This window comes from Danio aesculapii, chromosome 20, assembly GCF_903798145.1.
Source record: "Danio aesculapii chromosome 20, fDanAes4.1, whole genome shotgun sequence".
In the NCBI taxonomy this organism is placed as follows: domain Eukaryota; kingdom Metazoa; phylum Chordata; class Actinopteri; order Cypriniformes; family Danionidae; genus Danio; species Danio aesculapii.
In genome coordinates, this window is record NC_079454.1 from 7,282,811 (window position 1) to 7,303,491 (window position 20,681).

General features: G+C 38.8%; 1 protein-coding gene across 1 annotated transcript in view; it reads left to right on the forward strand.

Moving 5' to 3' along the window:
* The first annotated feature begins 614 nt into the window (after positions 1-614).
* enpp1 (ectonucleotide pyrophosphatase/phosphodiesterase 1) overlaps positions 615-20,681 on the forward strand; it is a 127,062-nt gene continuing 106,995 nt past the window's right edge. Inside the window, exons 1-3 of the mRNA XM_056480678.1 lie at positions 615-837; positions 8,636-8,708; positions 10,787-10,915. Coding sequence (XP_056336653.1) covers positions 709-837; positions 8,636-8,708; positions 10,787-10,915 — 331 coding nt within the window. The 5' untranslated portion in view covers positions 615-708. The remainder of the gene's footprint in view (positions 838-8,635; positions 8,709-10,786; positions 10,916-20,681) is intronic.

A 20,681-nucleotide genomic window follows, 5' to 3' on the forward strand; every position in this document is an offset into this window, starting at 1 on the left:
TGTTATTTGTTTTGTTGTATAATTTCATATGGTTATATTGTTTTATTCATTCATAGAACTGTTTGTTTTTTACTGGAGAAATTAAGCCTTGTGCAACATAAAGGGCACATATTTATGTCTATCTGACGTAGTTTTGGCTTAAACTATAACAGGAGCAAAGAATTGCATTGGTTTGAAACAGAATATCTAATGAATGTCAAACTAGCCTATAGGCTATAACTTTACACAACATAACGAGCGGTTGATTAAGAAGGCATCTTTCTTATTAAGTCCGTATAATGTCATCTACAGTGACATTCCTGATGTGATGTGTGGGTAGAGCCTGTCATAAACATCTGAAGCTGACACTTAACACTTACAAAATATGTAAAACAAGCATAAAATTAAATATCAGACTTGATTTGCATTTAAACGTCAGTGAAATGAAAGACAATCCGTGCGAACATCAGTCAAAGACGCTGGTGTGCGTCAAATATGGACAGATAATTTTAGTGCAAACATGGTTCGCCTCAGTCCATTGCCCTTTCCCAGGTTTAAATATAATTAACCAGAAAGAGAGGGCATGTGCTGCCGCTCATGTTACCTTGACTAGACCGAGCGCTGGGCGGTCCTTTAGCTTCATGAACTACAAAGTCACTAGAGAACAAAGTTTGAAATGAGTCCGAGCACAACAAACCTGTACAAGGCAAAGCGAGCGCGCGGACAATAATGGACTCAGCCAAGCGGGATGAACACATGAGCGAACACGCCGCCAACCTACTGGGCTCAGGACAGCGGTACACACGGACACACAACACCGCAAAAGTCCAGTCAAGATACTTGAAAATCCTCTGTGCGGTAAGCGGACACTCGAGGGGGGAATAAAAGCCAGTTTCTGAATCTAGGTTAACCAAACATGACTGACTCGGGGTTAAGTTACTCGTTTAATCTTTAAGCTTAAAAGTTTGTGCAGGGATTGATTGTTCTTCTTTATTGTTGTTTACAATAGAGTGCAGTAGACTATATTATAGTAAAACTTAGATAAACAAAAAGTAAAATACTGTGCATGGCAGCTTTTCATGAAAAGACACACATGTGTTCATGTTTTACATTCATTTTTAGGTGAATAATAATTTATTCGCAGTTTTTTGTACTTGTTTTTGAAAATATGAAATTAACCTATTTTAAAAGTAGATTTAAAAATGTACAATTTCAAAGTATGTAGTTTTAGACTTTCTCACACAGTGATAAACTTGAAACTACTGGGAGATTTAAAAATTATATAACCAAGCCAAGAAAAGTCAAGCCATGTAAAATTATATTTTTAAAAGGAATATTACAGTCAAACTGTATTTGAACCCTGTTTAAGAGAGAGAGAGAGAGAGAGAGAGAGAGAGAGAGAGAGAGAGAGAGAGAGAGAGAGAGAGAGAGAGAGAGAGAAATAGTATTGCAGAAGGGTGCCAAATGGCAAAGCAATGAAAACAAGTAGGCTGCACCGAACTTCTGGAGGAAATGTTAGTCATTACCTGCCTCTGGAAGCCAGCGTGCCACTGTGTGTAGTGTAGTGTTACAGAGTCTCTTTCAGAGTTCATCTAGAGGGGTTTCCATTCAGTAGTTCACAGGGGAAGGTGTTATGCATTTAGTGGACTCTTCATCCAAAGCAACTTACAAACCAATCCATTCAAGTTTTAAAATAAACATGGGAGGTTTGTGAGACAACGTTCGTGTTTAAATATACATTGGTTTAGAGTAGCAGTTTTTTTCAGACAACTAAATGAACTATAGAGAAGAGAAGAAACTTGCAGATTTATAGTGTGAGCGTGTATTTGGTTGGTGAAGTCTTCAACTGCTTCTCAAAGGCTATGAGTTCAGTAGCAAAACTCGAGAGCTTGCAAATCTAAATGTGAGAACTTGTGATAATAATGTTTGTATGTGTAGGTTAAAATGTCCACTCACAGCTCTGATGTGAACAGCTGAATCTCTCGATTTGCACACACAGACAAAAATCAACACACTTTTGAATTCGAAGTTGCAGATTATTGTGTATTTGTAAAATGTCATTCACAAATACAAAATGACAGACACACGTGTGCACGGCAAATTTGATAGCATCTTCGCTCTACAACCACAAATCGGCACTCACAACCTCTCAGATTTGCCAGTTCAACTACAAATCTCACGCACTCTGACATCTGCTACACATCTTGTGCGATCTCTATAGCAGAACTCATTCGTGTGCTCCAGCCCAAAAACTGTGACTGAGATGTCGTGTCGGGGAGGGAGATTACAAGCGTTTCTACACTGTTTTAAGCGCTTGTATGTGAAGAACGGGGACTATGGTATCTCTTTGGACGATCAAAACAGGTTTATAAGGGCAGACCGGGGCTGACGGGAACGCCGTTGCAAAACCGCTCACATTTTCACTACCCGCCTATAGCATTTTTTACCCGCAAAAATAATTTCAAAACCACCCAATCTGGCAACACTACTTGTAGATGCAGAGGTGCGAGCAGGGCGGGGCGGGGGAGGGGCGTGGTAGGACATTTTAAATGGTGTGGTAGGTGTATATATATATATATATATATATATATATATATATATATATATATATATATATATATATATATATATATATATATATATATATATATATATATATATGTATATATAGGGGCGTAGTGGACATTTTAAAAGTGGGGGGGACGGCTGTATGAGATCATACATTCAAATAATTATTAATCACCTGTTTTAAATGGTCTGTCTCTGAAAGTGAGGGGGACGGATCCCCCCGTTAAGTAACTTTGTAACTTTGTAGTAAATACTGCAATATATACAGTATAACACAATTTACTGCATTATGGTTCAAAATAATATTATTTTCTATAAAATACTAATACAACTTATTTCAGGTGGGTTAAATCGTATCTTTAGAACCTCATTGAAAGCAGCTCCTACATAACTCATAACTGGTTCTTATATAAAAAACAAACCACCTAGCACAGTCGCTTAGCTAACAGTATTGAACATAATTATTAAAAATAATAACTTACCCTCTGATTGCTTGATGACGTGAGCTGCCCCTGTGTGCTGACGTACAAAAATGTCCTGTCTCAAAATTTAACAAATATGTTTTAAGAAAATAGTTGAAATAAATCCTAAATAATAAAATAATCATAGAAATTTATTCTTCTGCAGCCAAGTCCCGTTAGCTGCAGGCAATTGGTTAGGCATCGGCCTATAAAACAGGTTTACCCCTGCCACGCCTCTGCATCTAGGTATCTACATCTACGAGTAGTGTTGGGCGATTTTGAATTTATTTTTGCGGGTAAAAAAGGACATAGGTGTCTAGTGAAAATTTGGGCGGTTTTGCAACCCCCTCTATGATACTGCCAACCTTAACAATCCCTCCCCCCCACACTTAGCGTGATTCTGGCGACCATCATAACCCCCCCATTTAGCACGATTTCTAAATGACTGGGCGGGTCTTTTTGCATTTCGGCGGGTTTTGGATAGTTTTTGGGCTGGAATCAGCCAGCTACATCTGGCCATACTGTCTACAAGTGCACAAATAATAAGTTCTGCTACAGAGATCGCGGCAAGATGTGTAGCAGATGTCAGAGCGCGTGAGATTTGTAGTTGAACTGGAAACTACAAATGTAGATCCTTTTGTATTTGTGAATGACATTTTACAAATACACAACTATTAATCCGCAACTTCGAATTCAAAACACAAGTGTGTTGATTTTTGTCTGTGTGTGCAAATCGAGAGATTCAGCTGTTCACATCAGAGCTGTGAGGGTACATTTCAACCTACACATACAAATATTATTATCACAAGTTCTCACATTTAGATTTGCAAGCTCTCGAGTTTTGCTACTGATTTGTGGTCTAAGCTGTTTGGGTGGAGTTCTGTATATTAGAGGGGAACAGAGAAGGTGAACATTTCAGAGAGGTGACTGTTCAGTTAAAACATTTCAGAAATATTCTTATAGCATATCATTTATTTATCAGATATATTCCAATATGCGCATGGCTATATTGGCTTATATTTGATTTTAGATGGTGCTAGTATTTGGGATCTTTCACCCAATTTAAGTGAATGAACTATTATTAACCGATTAATCACCTGAACTCATTTCTGGATCAGGGTTTAGGCTAGAAAGTCAACATTGAGTCAACATTGGGGAAAGGTGGACTGCAGAGTCTGCTCTAAGACGTAAGCACATACTTTTAGCAGATACATGAGATAAATATGGTTATATGCATTTCCACTGCTAAAATTGGCATTAACGTGTGGCTGAAAGAGAAAGCAGGGCTATTATGCAAATATCAGTTTTACATGCTGTCTGTCCACTGATGTGTGCCAACAGTTTATGTTCATGTAACCAGCCTATAATTATAAAAATAAACAAAAAAAAAAAATTAAGTGACTATTTGTGGGGCTTATGTTTATTAACTCTTAAAAGTACAGTATGTAAGTTTGACACCCAGTGGTTGACCGAGGCATAGTATTCCTGGATCAAAACAAACGCAAGCGCAGGTTGCCAGATTGACAACACCAACAGGAGTGTGCCTGACTAGGACTGATTGAAGGCTGTGCTACATAAAAGCAATAGCACACGATAAGAGGAATATTTTCCAAATTAAAAGCAGTTTTTGTTCTAACCAAGACCTCGCAATGATATATTAGAAACGGCTTCTTTTTCTTGCAGCTGAAAAACAGAAAACTGACAATGGTCACCTATGGTATACCTCATGTGCTTCATTCAGCGTTAAATGCTAACAATGTGAGTTTGAATGTTTGAACATTTATTGCCCTACACTGAAAGACACAGCAGATAGTTCACCTCAGATCTTGAAAATAAAATAAACCATTTGAAATTGATCTTTAGAATGTACATTTAATAATGTTAAAGAGGTTTAATATGTATTAATTAGATTGTAAACCTTACCAATTCATTGGAGTGCAGTGAGTGCACTATTCTGTGCTTCTGAATGGCTGTATTTAAATTTCTGTCATGTTTTGTCTGGTGCAAACAGCCAAATTGCTTATCACTACGTATCTCGTCACGTAGCGTGTTGTTAGGACAGGGGGTCACAATGTAACCTGCTCACGTAATGTTTACATTCATATTATTTATATTATTTGCTAAATAATAACCACCTAATGTGGAACTCTGAATCTGCATCTCATTTTGGAGGCTGCTACTGTCCACCAGAGATCGCATTTCAGTCACAGACGCATGCATTGAGAGCCTTTCTGAATGAATGAAATAAGCAGTTTTCCGTCAATGCAACGTGGGGTGCTGAAATATAATTGGCTAAACTAGCATTGGGCTGGTTAAAAGAACCAAAACAAAGACAGCCGTTCCGGCACGAAACAGCAGAATAACTGACTTCAGCATTGTTTTTCAGATAAACAAAAATGCTCACTTGCATGTTTCTTAAATATCCGCATACATATTATGTATTTGTATGCTTTCGACGAGTCAAAAAGATACATACACCTTTAACATTAGTTAAACTATACAAAAACGTTTATTAATCGTGGGTGATGTTAATTTATTAGGGAATGCCTAGTAATGCAATAAAATCAAAAGTAGTAATAATTGAGTTAAATGTAATTAATAACCAATAAAATTAAGTTGTACTTTATTGTTTTTATTAACTTTAACATATGTGCATCATGATGGCGCAGTGGGTAGCATGATCACCTAACAGCAAGAAGGTCGCTGGTTTGAGCCACGATTGGGTCAGTTGGCATTTCTGTCTGAAGTTTGCATGTTTTTCCCGTGTTCACGTGGGTTTCCTCCGGGTGCTCCGGGTTTCCCCCACAAGTCCAAAGACATGCTGTATAGGTAAATTGGGTAAGCTAAATTGTCCGTAGTGTTTGTGTGTTAATGAGTGTATATGGATGTTTTCCAGTACTGGGTTGCGGCTGGAAGAGCATCCGCTGCGTAAAACATATACTGGATAAGATTGCCCCAGATTAATAAGAGACTAAGCTGAAAAGAAAATAAATGGAGGAATGAACTTTAACATATAACCTTAATGTGGCTATTTCACACTGCTGATATTGGTAACCGAGAAAAATGTCTGGATTTGAATGACGATCTAACAGTACTGTGTAAACATAAAAATCTGTGTATACTTGCCTTACATACATGAAAAATATACAGCCTAGCCTATCTATAAAGAACAAAATGTATACTTTGGAATTAGGCTGATTTTACAAGAGCCCTAGAGGTAAACAGTTGAGTATTTGCTGAATCTATTCAATTGATCTCTGGGTCTGGTGATTAGCACATTTAGCTTAGCTTAGCATAAATTATTGAATCATATTAGACCATTAGCGTCCTGCTCAAAAAAAAAAAAAATAAAAAAAGTCTTTTGATAATTTTCCTGTTTAAAGCTTGACTCTTCTGTAGTTACATTGTGTACTGAGAGTAAATCAAATGTAATAAACAATATACAAGCATAGTTACCCAAATGTTTTAAATTAGCTTGAAATGCTTCAGTCACAACAGGCCTTAAAAACAAATGCAAATATTCTGCTGTTTTCTTTCATTAAAATGAAGATATTCATAATATCATACATTATAGGTAAAATTTCACAATCCTGCAACAATACCAAGGTGCAAATATCGGTACAACAGTAAAGTTGATAAATCAATTATGAGAAAATGAAGGCCCTTAAAAGGTATAAAAAGACTTAATCCCATTTTTAAATTTCTTAAATTTTGTCAAGCGTTGTCCAAAGTGTTTGACTCCAAAAAAGCATAAATATATTTATTTTCCTCGATTGGTTCAGGCCGGGTGCGTCCGGCCAAGCTCCTCTGTCCGGGTGATGTCACGTAATTTGCGACAAACGCAGGAAGGTAATGTGGTTCTCTCCACATGTAGCGAACCCATAGCAAAACAGACGGCAAAATGGAATAATGCAAGTTTGCGTTCTCCTAGTTGGAGAAAGATGAGTTTAAACAGTGGCTGAAGCCTGTCGCTGAAAACAACCACGTAATTTATTCTTTCAAGCTTTGTTTTTTCTGAGCTTATCTAAGTTCTGTTGCATGTTTGTGCTCCATTCATTTATTTAACTACAACTGTTTATTAACAACTGTGTATTGAGTTAAAGGTTTGATACTGATTAGGCGACGAGGTCTTAAAATATTCTGAGAAGGTCTTTAAAAAGTCTTAAAAAGGTATTGAAATTTCCTTTAGGATTCCTGCATATTCCCTGGTATATTATTGTGCAAACATCTTAAAGACTCATTTCTCAATGTGTTATTTCTTATACATTATAATATTTCAAACTACTTAAATGTCAAGATGTTTTGTTAAACTGTAGAGTTGAATTTTCAACATCAGAAGTCGACTGAGCAGAAATAAAGATCATATAATGCAATTTTACAGCCATAAATAAATAGAAAATACTCAAAATATGTTTTTTACAGTGTGGCCCATATGTAGGCAGTTGGCATTTCTGTGTGGAGTTTGCATGTTCTCCCCGTGTTCGCATGGGTTTCCTCCACAGTCCAAAGACGTGCTATAAGTGAATTAGGTAAACAAAATTGTCCATAGTAAATGAGTGTGTGTGAATGAGTGTATGGGTGTTTCCCATTATTGGGTTGCAGCTGGAAGGACAAAGGACAAGGACATCCGCTGTGTAAAACATATGCTGGAATAGTTGGCGGTTCATTCCGCTATGGCGACCCCTGATGAATAAAGGGACTAAGCTGAAGGAAAATTAATCAATGATGAATAATATGATTTAAAAACACTATAGTATTTACTGTCAATTGCTTTAGTATTTTTTTCATATGATACTGTTTTAAGACTAAATAAACTGAGAGAAAAGAGCAGACTTCAGTTTAAAATGACCTGAATAATGAATTATAAATTGACTGAGGTATCATGTTCTCATACATGTATTTCAGCAGCTCCCAGCTCTTTTTTCTAAACTTAACATTTCATTATGACCCTGAGAATAAATGCAAAGAGTTTTATTTAGTTCACATGCGATCATAAACCATTGAGAAGGTTAGAAGGTGTTCATTGAAAGTTATTCAATGTCACCTGTGGAACATGAGGAGGGGGAATTTATTGTACACACTAGGGACTAAGAAAATAAATCATGGGAAATGCATCATTGTACTGCGAATGTAATTTTTACACTTCATTACTTTCACAAAGGGTGGCACGGTGACTCAGTGGTTAGCACTGACACCTCACAGCAAGAAGGTCGCTGGTTAGGAATTAAGCCGAAGGAAAGTGAATGATTACTTTCACATATACAGAACATTAATGTACTATTAGTGGTCTCAGTGGTATTGAAGTGCAGGTTGTTGTTTTTTTTGAGTATGCACTAAAGCAATGGGCTCAAACTCAATTCCTGGAGGGCCGCAGCTCTGCATAGTTTAGCTCCAACCACCTCCAACTCACACCTGCTTATTAGCCTCTAGTAGTCTTGAACACCTTGATTATTTGGATCAGCTGTGTTTGATTGGGGTTGGAGCTAAAATGTGGAGAGCACTCCAGGAATCCAGTTTGAGACCCATGCACTAAGTCGTGAGGTTTTTCAGAGTAGGATGCTTTGTCATAATATTTCTAACCCAGTTTTCTCCATGTTTTTGTTAAATCTTTTTTTTTTTTTTTAAAGGTGCTTCTGCTCGGCTTGCTGGCTTTAATACTTACAATCATATTTCTACTGAAACTCCGCTGCAGTGATAAAGGTATCTTCCCAGTTTTGTATTTTTACAGATTATAAGTAATTTATAACAGCTTTTGGCTATGAAATGTCATTAAAATTTTCGTTAAAGATTGCCCTGTACAATATTTGAGATATTGCCTATGCCATATACAAAATGTTTATTTACCTTTGCTGGCATGCTTTTGACATTTGCTAACATGTAAGCAGTGTTGTGTAAGTTCAAAAACCTTCAAAAAAGTTAAAATGATTAAAATTGTGTTTAAATTACTTCTCTAATGACTTTGTTTGGAAAGTAACTTAGTTACCCAATAAGTCATTTAATTACTTGACTCAATACAAACAATCCACAGAAGTGGTTGCGCATAAATCTCAATAGAAAGTAAACTCTTAATTCTTTATAGGTTCCATGAAGTGCTTTTAAATGTGCAACTTTTATTCGATGTTTGATATAATCACAACCAAAACACAATGAAAGGGTGGGACATAGAGTAGCTGCTCCCCTTTTTAAAAAGCAGCCAATAATGTTTTGCTTTATCATCGCTCTGCCAATGAGCGACTGAGCTCAAGCGCCTCAAAAAAAGCAAATGTGAAGCATCTTGATGGGGCAGGACATGTCAGATTTTACAGAGCAATTGATTGACTATGAATTGATGAGACGTGAATAAAACTGTTGATCAATTTAGGCGGAAGTGACAAACCACAAGCTTTACATGTCTATATCAGTTTTATATCTTCTAAATGCAAATTTTGTCACGTTTTTGGGTCACACTAGCTTATAGATATCCTAAAAACGAATAATACTGATACTAACATCTAAAAACTTTATTTTAATGTCATAGGACCTTTAAATTTGAGTCAAAGAGGATTTTTTAGTTTTATTTTAAAACCAAACACATATTTTAAAGATTATATGTGTTTAAATATACTGCACATAAATCAATGACCCCATATATATATATACCATTTAATGTTATACATTTTTCAATGTTTCATTGTTTCATTTGTTGGATATATAAAACATTCTTTAGTTGAAAATGTTAATAATTTAATCAACATATCTGAATAACAACATGCAGTTACTCTGCTTCTCTAAGTTTATACCTTAAATTGTTAGGAATTATTATTTTTTTTACTTAGGTATTTGTCTTGATAAACTGTCGTAATCCTTCGTGGCATAGATTCAACAAGGTACTGGAAATATTCCTCAGAGATTTTGGTCCATATACACATGATAGCATCACACAGTTGTTGCAGATTTATCAGCTGCACATCTATGATACGAATCTCCAGTTTCACCACATACCAAAGGTGCTCTATTGGATTGAGTTCTGGTGACTGTGGAGGCCATTTGAGTACAGCGAACTTATTGTCAAGTTCAAGAAACCAGTCTGAGATGATTAACACTTTTTGACATGGCACGTTATCCTGCTGAAAGTAGCCATCAGAAGATGAATACACTGTGGTCATAAAGAGATGGACATAGTCAGCAACCATACTCGGGTTGTGGTGTTGACCCGATTCTCAGTTGGTACTAATGGGTCCAAAGTGGGCCAATAAAATATCCCCCTTAATATTACACCACCACCAGCCTGAACCGTTGATACAAGGCAGGATGGATCCATGCTTTCATGTTGTTCACGCCAAATTCTGACCCTATCATCCGAATGTTGCTGCATGAGTATTTCCCAGTGATGGGTTGCAGCTGAAAGGGCATCCACTGCGTAAAACATGTGCTGGATAAGTTAGCGGTTCATTCCGCTGTGGCGACCCCAGGTTAATAAAAGGACTAAGCCGAAAAGAAAATGAATGAATGAGTTACTGTGTAACTAATTACACCAAACACTGGCTGGTTGTAACCTGTACTTATTTAACATGTTTTAAAACATTGTTTACATGTTTTAACACACTGCTAGCATGATTTCACATGTTTTAATAGCATGTCTTTAGCACATTACGGTATAATTACACTTTTTAATGTATTTTGTGTTGAATTTCGGTGTCATTGGCATCAGGAATGAAGGCTGTGTCATTATATTCACATTACATTTGAGATATTTAGACTAAATTGTCTTTATTTTGTGTTTTTTTTTTGTCTGATAGTCATTGACAGCTGTAAAAATCGATGTATATCCAAAAGTCATGATGGTAATGCAGGCTGTCGCTGCGATGCTGCTTGCGTAAATGAAGGCACCTGCTGTCTGGACTTTGAGGAAGTGTGTGTGCAACCAAGTATGTCACATTTCTCTTTCTTTCGCTCATTAGTTCTCTCTATGTTCCTTGTTTATTAATACGAATCGTGAGTCACAACGTCTGTTCAAGTTTCAAGGAAAGTGTCTGTTTTCGCAACTACACACATCACTTTTGACGTCAAAGTGTCATTTTCTGTTGAGTAAGTACAAAAAGAGTAAAGGTCATCATTTTTTTTGTTTTTAGAAATCTGTATGTCCTTGTTTCTCTTTTTTTGACACATCAACAGTATTCTAGAGTTTTACTGCCTAAATAGATGCTGATTTTAAATGGCACCTATGAGGAAAATCTTTTTTTTTCAGTACAATTATAAAAGAAGACGCTTCAATCCCAGTTCGTGGACATTAAATTAGCTTTATTTTGTACATTAACATAATGGATATCCATATAGCAGTCGATATTAATGTGTATCCTGTCAAACTTGCCATGCAAAAACAGTGCAAAGTTAAACGCACGTGCTGTGTGTGAGTCCACTGTGTGTGCGCGTAAACAAAATAATCATTGGGAAAGTTCTACTGTAGTATTTCTCAAACGTTACATGATATCTGCTTACTTTATGTCTGTCACTGTGCTGTTATCTGCAACCCAGGCTCATTCTGAGAACGTAGTCCTGTGGACGTTTCTGGAGACCGCGAAATACGTAGCTGGGGGTACATCCGGCTGCATTTTATTTTTTTTTAAGTGAACGCTGCTGGGCGGTGTGACGGCGTTCCTTTCGGCGCTTGCCGGCCGGCCGGAGGGCTTTCCCGCTGCAACCAGTTTGTCCGGTTAGCTCTTTGTGTACTTTGGCGAACTCGAGGCGCAGAAAGGGGCTGACCACGACGACGACTGGGTTCGAGTCCGGGGAAGAGCGGTTCCAGAAATCAGGTAAGAAAACAAAATCCAAAAAATAAAGAGAACCAGTTCATCACAGGGTGAGAATGTGGTCAAAATCCGAAAACGTGGTAAAAATCAGACGAGGGCTTTTCTTTTTCTGGACGGCTTTTGTGAATCGTCATTGGTTGGGTTTAGGGACGGAGGAGGGTGGGTCAGCCGATTGGCTGGTCGCACGGTCAATCATTCCGTCATCCAGGCAGGCAGAAGGTCGTTCGACAGCGGCCTCTTGCGGGTTTACGCGAGGACAGCGCGGGAGAAAGCGCGCACAGCGGCCTCTCGCGGATTCGTGAAAACAAAAACTGCAAAAATACGTACCTCCCGGGACGTATTTCGCGGTCTCCAGAAACATCCTCGGGACTACGTTCTCAGAATGAGCCTGGGTTGGTTATCTGACACAGCAGGAGACAAGGACACACTCTGACAGGCATGTGAGTACGGTGGGCGGGGAGAACTAGCTCATTTGCATTAAAGGCACAGGCAACAAAAACAGCTACATTGTGTTCAGAGCAGAAAATTCCAATATTCTGAAAGGTATAATAAATAATCTAATGGGTATTTTGAGGTGAAACTTTACCGGCACATTATAGAGACACAAAATACTTATCTTAAATCTTATAAAAGGGGTTAAATACGTGCCCTTGTAATATCATACATGCAAAAAAAGTTTTCTACCTTGCTGTAGAATCGAGATGTATGCACATTAGGAATGCTCATTTCGGTTAATTTTGTCAACTGACAACCACTGCTCATTAACCGTTTACTAATCAGATTATTGTTAAATTATTATTTAATAAAAAAAGTGCGTGTGTATTTTTGGTGACACATTAAATATTGCATTTTAAAATACTGATTTATTTTAACATGGGAACAGCAGCGTACAGAACATAACAGAGCATTTTCACGCACCTGCAGTGTTTCCAACAGCACAGAAAAAAAGAATAAACTAAAAAGAATTAAAAAACAAATAGGCCAAAATAAATAGGCCTGCCCCAGATTTTTTCACTTACAGGGCACCTATGGTGAAAAATCTACTTTTCAAGCTGTTTGGACAGACATGTGTGTAGGTATAGTGTATAGACCATCATATTGGGGTGACATAAACACACCCAGTTCTTTTTTTTTTTTCAATTTAACAACATAAAAACGGTGGACCAATTGGAGAGGTTTTGAGATTGACCGCAACTTGACATAGAAGTGCGGTCCCCCCGCCCACCAATATTGACTGTTTGATTGAGTCAAAGCAATGTCACCAAAGAAACACCCTTGCTCTATTTTTGGGTGTTGGCTCATTGGACTCAACACAAGAGCCTTCATCGTCTTCCTGAGAATGAGCAACAGAGATTTTATATTTAGCGGCCATTTGCGCTGAACACCCAGTGAACGCAACGTATCAAAATTCGGGCCATTAAAAACAGCTTATCCACCTTCCTTAAAGTTCAGCCATTTACATTTCCCGCAAAGCTATAGCAGTCACAGAAGTTATTGCCTTAGTCAAAGTTAATCCAGTGTGCGTGGTTATTAGTCTCGGTGTACAAGCTCGGAACATTAAACTAGTGCATAGTTGGCATAGCTTTGTTCAGTTGCCGCAGTTTTGTTCCGTGCAGAAACACTGTGTTGAGCCTTTATGATTAATTAACCATGACGATTTAAAGCGATGTTAAAAGTGAAACCGGTTAATCATTACATCCCTATACGGATGAAACATGCATCGTTACCAGAGATGTTTAAAGTACTAGAGACCCAGACTTAAGTAAAAGTACAAGTGCTCTATCAAAAAATGACTTGAGTAGAAGTTGAAGTGCTCTTTAAGCACCATACTTAAGTGGAAGTACTAAAGTATTTAACATTTTTTTTTGTACTTAAGTATTGCAAGTAGTTTATTTCAAAATTTACTACTCCAGTACTGAAAGTAAAAGTAAAAGTATTGTGTAATGTAGTTATTAAAGAAAGCAGGCAAAAGACATATTGTTTTGTTTATTTTAATATCTTTTTTGTGGCACGTGATTAAGTGGAACGAAAAGAAACATGGCTTACGATTTATTTGAACTAGGATAACGTTTTTCTCTCGCGCTTGAATTACAGATCTGACAGATTATAACAGCTTTAACACACACCTTTCAAATTTGTGTGTCTCAAAAACACTCTGTAATCCACTCAAAATGCTATTGAAACCCATTTTCAGGTCGCAAATTATGAAATTACCCTTTATTTATCAGGGGTCGCCACAGTTGAATGAACCACCAACTATTCCGACATATGTCTTATGCAGCGTATGCCCTTGCAATCACAACCCAGTAGTGGGAAACACCCACGCACTCTCGCATTCACACACACACTACAGCCAATTTAGCTTTCCCAATTCACCTATATCGCATGTCATTGGACTATGGGGGAAACTGAAGCACCCAGAGGAAAGTGCACGCCAACATGGGGTTGAACATGTAAATTCCACACAGAAATGCCAACTGACCCAGCCAGGGCTCAAACCAGTGTTCTTGCTGTGAGGCGACAGTGCTAACCACTGAGCTACCATGCCACCCAGTTATATACAGTTTATACAGTAATTCTGTGGTCTGCATAAAGGTGATTCAACACCCTGAATTTACTCATTATTGAGCACAGATGTAGCTTATAATGAAAATGAAATCAATAATGAACCCAACATCAGTCCCTGGGATACACCACTGATCAGATGACTGAAAAAACTGACAGTAAACCTTCTATTTTTTTTCCTTGAATTACAGTGATTCCAGTCTATTTCTCACACATAGTGTGGCGTCAGGTGACTTAAATATACTGAACAAATCAAAGACAACATTTATGAATTCTTGACCATGCATTTTTTTTTTTGTCAATGTTGGAGTTTTGCAACCACATCCAGCCTTTCTGCTGAACTTTTTCTTCCACATGTGGGTATTTAAAGTTGTATGTTTTACTGTTGCATAGGGATGAACTACAAACAGGGTCGTTCCAAATGCAGCATTATTTGAGATTGGTCGGACAGTTAAGGGTTGAAAAACCAGCATATGCAGTGTAAAAGACAATTCAGAAGCTAATCCAAAAACAGGCAAATGGTCGGGACAGGCGGAATCAAAAACAGGAAGAAAAACAATCCAAAGATCAATCTCAATAAACAAGGTGTAATAATGTTAACGACCACCTGGCCATCGGGAGGAAGAGGGCAGAGAACCAACACACTATAAAATAATTTAATAACAAAATAAACGGACGACAGCTTCGTCAAACTGGAAGCAACAGCCACATAATATGTCTCTCTTCTGTGAGAATCGAGGCAGGTGTCTCTGATTATCTCACTCACGCTACCTCCTCGTACGCCCTCATGGCTCTCAGCCCCACCTCACTAGCCACATACCCCCATCACCCCTCACAGGCCAGGGGCACCGCATGTCTGCGCCTACTCCTGGGGTTCTGCGCTTCAGGACCAGCGATCTTGAGAATAAATAGGGCCGAGAGAAAGGAGCTGGACAGCTGAGGAAAGACTGAAGAGAGACAAAGAGGGAAGAAAGGTGAAAAAAAAAAAATCGAACCGAACCCGTTGACACTCAGTCCTCAACTGACTAAGAGATTTGACGACGACGTGCCGGGAGCCTTACAGAGGAATCCATCTACCCGTCCGTCTTCTGGTGACCGGCGGTGGCTCTTCCAGCTAGCGGAATTTTTTTCCCTCCTGCTCCGCTCCCACTTTGGAGGACGGTAGAAGGCTCTGGCTTTTGGCAGACGTTGGTGACTTCCCCGGCCTTCTCTTGGGATGGCTCTCATGGCTTTTTCCCACGTCCCCTGCTCCTCCCCATGCTGGGAGACGGCAGCAGGCAGACCTCTTCATCACTGCATGTAGCCACTCAGGAACCTTGGGGCAGACGAACGGGTTTCTCCCCCGCTCGGGTAACTCCGAACACTCACTCTCCCTCTCAGCAGCGAGGGCATCCGGACAACATATCCCTCTTTCTCCAGGGTTTTCGACACCACTGTAATAATGCTAACGCCCACCTGGCCGCCGGGAAGTGGAGGCGGAGAAGCAGCACACGTTAAAATAATTTAATAACAAACTGACAGCAGCTACGTCAAACTGAAAGCAACAACCACATAATATGCCCGGGCCTGGTCCTCTCTTGTCTAGCACTGGCGTCTCTCCTCTTATTAGCTTCCAGGGCTCCTCCGTGAGACTCGAGGCAGGTGATGGGTCCAGGTGTCTCATGCCACAGCCTCGTACGCCCTCATGGCTCTCGGCCCCGCCCACTCACCACACACGGATTAAACAATTTTGTAATGAATGCAACATGAAACATTACTCAGCAAAGTGTGTGTGAAACGAAGTGTATATGTAGTATATGATGAGCTTCCAGCTGTGTGTGTGTGTGTGCAATCAGTAAGAGAACTGGAATTGGTGTGTATGTGTGAGGTGCATGATGGGATCTGTAGTTCATTTCAGTGGCAGAATTGTAGTTCTCCAGCGATCTGCAACTGCTAGATTGCTGGTGATCGTAACGGTTACATGCATAACAGTGGCACATCAAAACAGATTTACTCATAATTGATGCCAAAGTTAGTATATGTAATGAAAACAATAATGTCCCAAAATCAATCTCTGGGGTACAACGCAGGTAAAATGATGATGAATGGAAAGCTAAACATTAATCTAAGATTGGAACCAAATAAATACCATGCCTGTAATGCCGGCCAAACATTAAAGCCGAAATAAAAAAATCCTGTAGTTCACAAAATCAAAGGCTTGACTGTAAATTCAACTGTAAAATGGTGGTCATTATGGCCATTAAAATAGCATTAAACACCATTAAGAGAGCAGACTCTGTATTATTAAAAGTTTTTGAAGCTAGACTGAATAATTTAGATAATGGAACTGATTTGAAGGTAATTCTGCAACTGAATTGACCTTATTCTACAATGCGGAAGTGTGCTCGTTTTTGCGATTGTTTTAGAACTTCCGATTCAGTTGCCTATGGGAGAAATGACTTGAACTAATAAATGGCTGAAAACGATCAAACTACTCGCTCTAAAAACAAGTGTTTGCATGATTATACATAAAAAGTAGAATAATATAATAATAATATAAGAAAGATCAGTTTGCAACATAAAGCAGTGTAACCCCGCTGGTCCTACACCACCCAACTCTCTCCAAGCTGGTCTCGAACCGGCAACCTTCCGCATGGTAGTCGTGTGCTCTACCAAGGAGGCTAAAGACCATGGCCTCTAGCGTCTGTCGCTAGAGCACCTTTAGACGTCAGAGGAGTGAGGTTTACCTGCACAGCACTTACTAGCTGGCTTCCGTTACACTTACCCCCCCTAAACCTCACTCCCATCCGGGTCACGGCACCAATGTAACCCCGCTGGTCCTACACCACCCAACTCGCTCCAAGCTGGTCTCAAACCAGCGACCTTCCTCATGGGAGTCGGGTGCTCTACCAAGGAGGCTAAAGACCATGGCCGCTAGAGTCTGTAGCTAGAGCACCTTTAGAGGTCAGAGGAGTGAGGTTTACCTGCACAGCACTTACTAGCTGGCCTCCATTACAGCAGCATTACGAGCTGCTTTTAACCTCTAAAAATGAATGGCTGTGATTGAGACCGGAAGTTTCGAGCCAAAAATATTCAAATGGCTGTGCCCGCTCGTACGCGGAGAATAAGGTGAATAAAAACAGCTTAGAGATGGGTCTGTCATTTGCATGTACTGTGGCATCAAGGGATGTATTTTGAGAATAAGAGTCACAGTGGTAAGTTTAAAGCAGAACGGAACAGTCTTAGTCAACAAGTTGTCATTAATGTTACTCTGAATATCCAGACTTGAAGGACGAATGTCAAAAAAAGGCAAAGTAGATTTCAAGTTAAAGGAGATTCATCTACATTCTTATGTATTTTTAAACGTTTTATTGTTAGGCTTGAGCATTTCTAGCTGTCTGATGTGCAGTCTTAGTTACTGGATCTTAGGACGCTTTGTTTACACCTGTATTTAATTGCCTTGATCACCTGAGACGGTTGTTAACAAACAAGGTGTAAACTTTCTTCAGGCAATGGTAACGTCAGTCTTGCACTGTTCAGTTTAAGGAAGTGTTACTTCTTTGTTGTTCTGGTTTTCTGGTAACCTGGCAGACCAGCTGTAAATGTGTATATGTGTCTGAGATAGAAATAAGTATAAATAAAGTCATGTTCACAGACGCTGATCTTATATCCGGGGCTGGAACAGCCTTGAAAAAACATTGAGTTTGCAAACATTGGCAACAAAATTGTCTGTTTATACCCTCAACACCCACCTGTTGAAATTTCCACCTTACAGTGTTAGAGTCACTGTGGGTTTCTGCAAGTTCGAGTCCCACCCTGTACGTTTTTTTTTCGTGATGTTTTGAATAAGCTCCACTTTCCATCACAGTAACCAAGTGTTCCTCCCTGTGGCGCCTGCTGTGTGCCCTTCTTGTGTGGGATGGCTGTACATAATGGATCAGTGAGTTTCAGTCTGCTCAGACTCTTTTCCTGTCTCACTGTCTCCTCCTGTCTAATTTTTTTTCACATCAACAAAACTGTAGAGCCTTACTGCCAGTAAAATAGCTTTTAATAGCTTTTAATATGTATAAATATTGCTAATATATATGTTTTATGTACGATAGCTAATAATACAGTGCATTTGGAAAGTATTCATAGCGCTTTACTTCATCCACATTTTTTTTTGCTACAGCCTTATTTCAAAATGAATTAAATTAAATTAAATTATCAATTTTTAAATTATACACGCAAAACTCCATAATGACAATGTGAAGACGTGGCTTCCGTCTGGCCACTCTACCATACAGGCCTGATTTGTGGATTTCTGCACAGAGGGTTGTCCTTCTGTAAGGTTCTCCTCTCTCCACAGAAGAACGCTGAAGCTCAGACAGAGTGACCATCGGGTTATTGATCACCTCCCTGACTAAGGCCTTTCTCCCCCGATCACTCAGCTTAGATGGCCGGCCAGCTCTAGGAAGAGTCTTGGTGGTTCCAAACATCTTCCACTTACGGATGATGGATGCCACTGTGCTCAGTAGAACTTTCAGCAGAAATTTTTCTGTAACCTTTCCCAGCTTTGTGCCTCAAGACAATCCTGTCTTGGAGGTCTATAGACAATTCCTTTGTCTTCATGCTTGGTTTGTGGACCTTAAAAAGACAGATGTATGCCTTTTCAAATCATGTTCAATCAACTGAATTTACCCAATTAAGGTGTTGAAACATCTCAAGAATGATCAGTGGAAACAGAATGGACCTGAGCTCAATGTAGAGCTTCACAGCAAAGGATGTGAATAATTATGTATATGTGATTTTTATTTTTAATAAATTTGCAACAATTAAAAAATATATTTTTTTACATTGTGATTATAGGGTATTGAGTGTAGAATTTTGAGGAAATATATGAATTTAATCCATTTTGGAATAAGGCTGTAACATAAAAATTTGTGGAAAAAGTGAAGCGCTATGAATACATTCCAGATGCACTGTATTATTAGCTATTTTTTAAAAAAGTACAGTATTTGAAGAATGTTTTGTTGCTTTACCTTTTGCCGTAGAATCACGATGTACACATGTGCATCAAGATGACAAAACATGCACAAACTGTTATACAAAACCTGTTTTAGCTGAACAATTAAGTGGTTTTGTCATTTACTTCCCCTCATGTTCTTCCTTTATTTACTAAATGTGGTGTTCACATTATAGGTTTGTTAGTTTTTTCCAACTTATTTACTGTCTAGTAAATTAAGTTAAACAAATGTCATCCTTTTAGGTGCACCAAGTTTTTTTTTTTATAAGCCAGTGGTTGACTTCATACACTATTTCTTTGGTCTGCATAAAAGGGGCTCAGCGCCCTATGTTTAATTATAGTTGAGCTTAGATCTAGCTTATAAAATGGAAATGAAAAGCAACAATGGAGCCAAAATAAATCCCTGGGGTAGAATAAGGTTAGGTTTATTTTGACAAATAAAAGGGCCATGAATGTTGTAATGTGAGGGGGATGCGGTCAACTGAGGTGAGGATCCAAATGCAGGTTTATTCAACATGGAATGGTCAGGCTAGCAATGGTCAACAGGGTCAAACAGGTACATGCAGGCTAATACAGAGTCAATGTCATAAACAGGCAGATTGTCAAAAGGCAGGCAGCGGACAGGAATAAACAGTAAAACAAACAAAACAAAGCGAGGGTCAAAACCGGCAAGGCAAGGCAAACACATTGTAATGTTCACAATGCAGCAAAACAAGAGTTAGTACTGATGTGTGTGTGTGTGTGTGTGTGTGTGTGTGTGTGTGTGTGTGTGTGTGTGTGTGTGTGTGTGTGTGTGTGTGTGTGTGTGTGTGTGTGTGTGTGTGTGTGTGTGTGTGGTTAATGGAAACCGTAACAGGTGACTGGATATGTAGTCTAAATAACAGTGGATTTATAGTTCTATAGCGATCTGCTTGTTTACCAGCGATCTACAAAGATTAGGTAATTGTGACAGATGTAATCTAATCAAGCATTAATACTAATAAAATAATCCCTATCGTGTAGGAAAACACAAGACCTGTTTTGGGGTTGTGGTTATACGATTAAGTCGTCATTAATTCTCCATTATGTCCTTCCAAAACTTGTTGAAATATTCCTCATCATTGTTTACACATTGAAAGGTCACTAAGGTCAAAAATAGCATGACTCAACATAGGCTCATTCTGAAAACGTAGCCCTATGTACATTTCTGGAGATCGGGAATTATGTAGCCAGAGGTATGTATGGCTGCATTTCGTCTTTAAAACGGATGCTACGGGGCAGTATGACATCGTTCCTTTTTGCGCTTACCAGCTGACCGCTTACCTCCATATAGACTGCTTTCCCGCTGTTACCAGT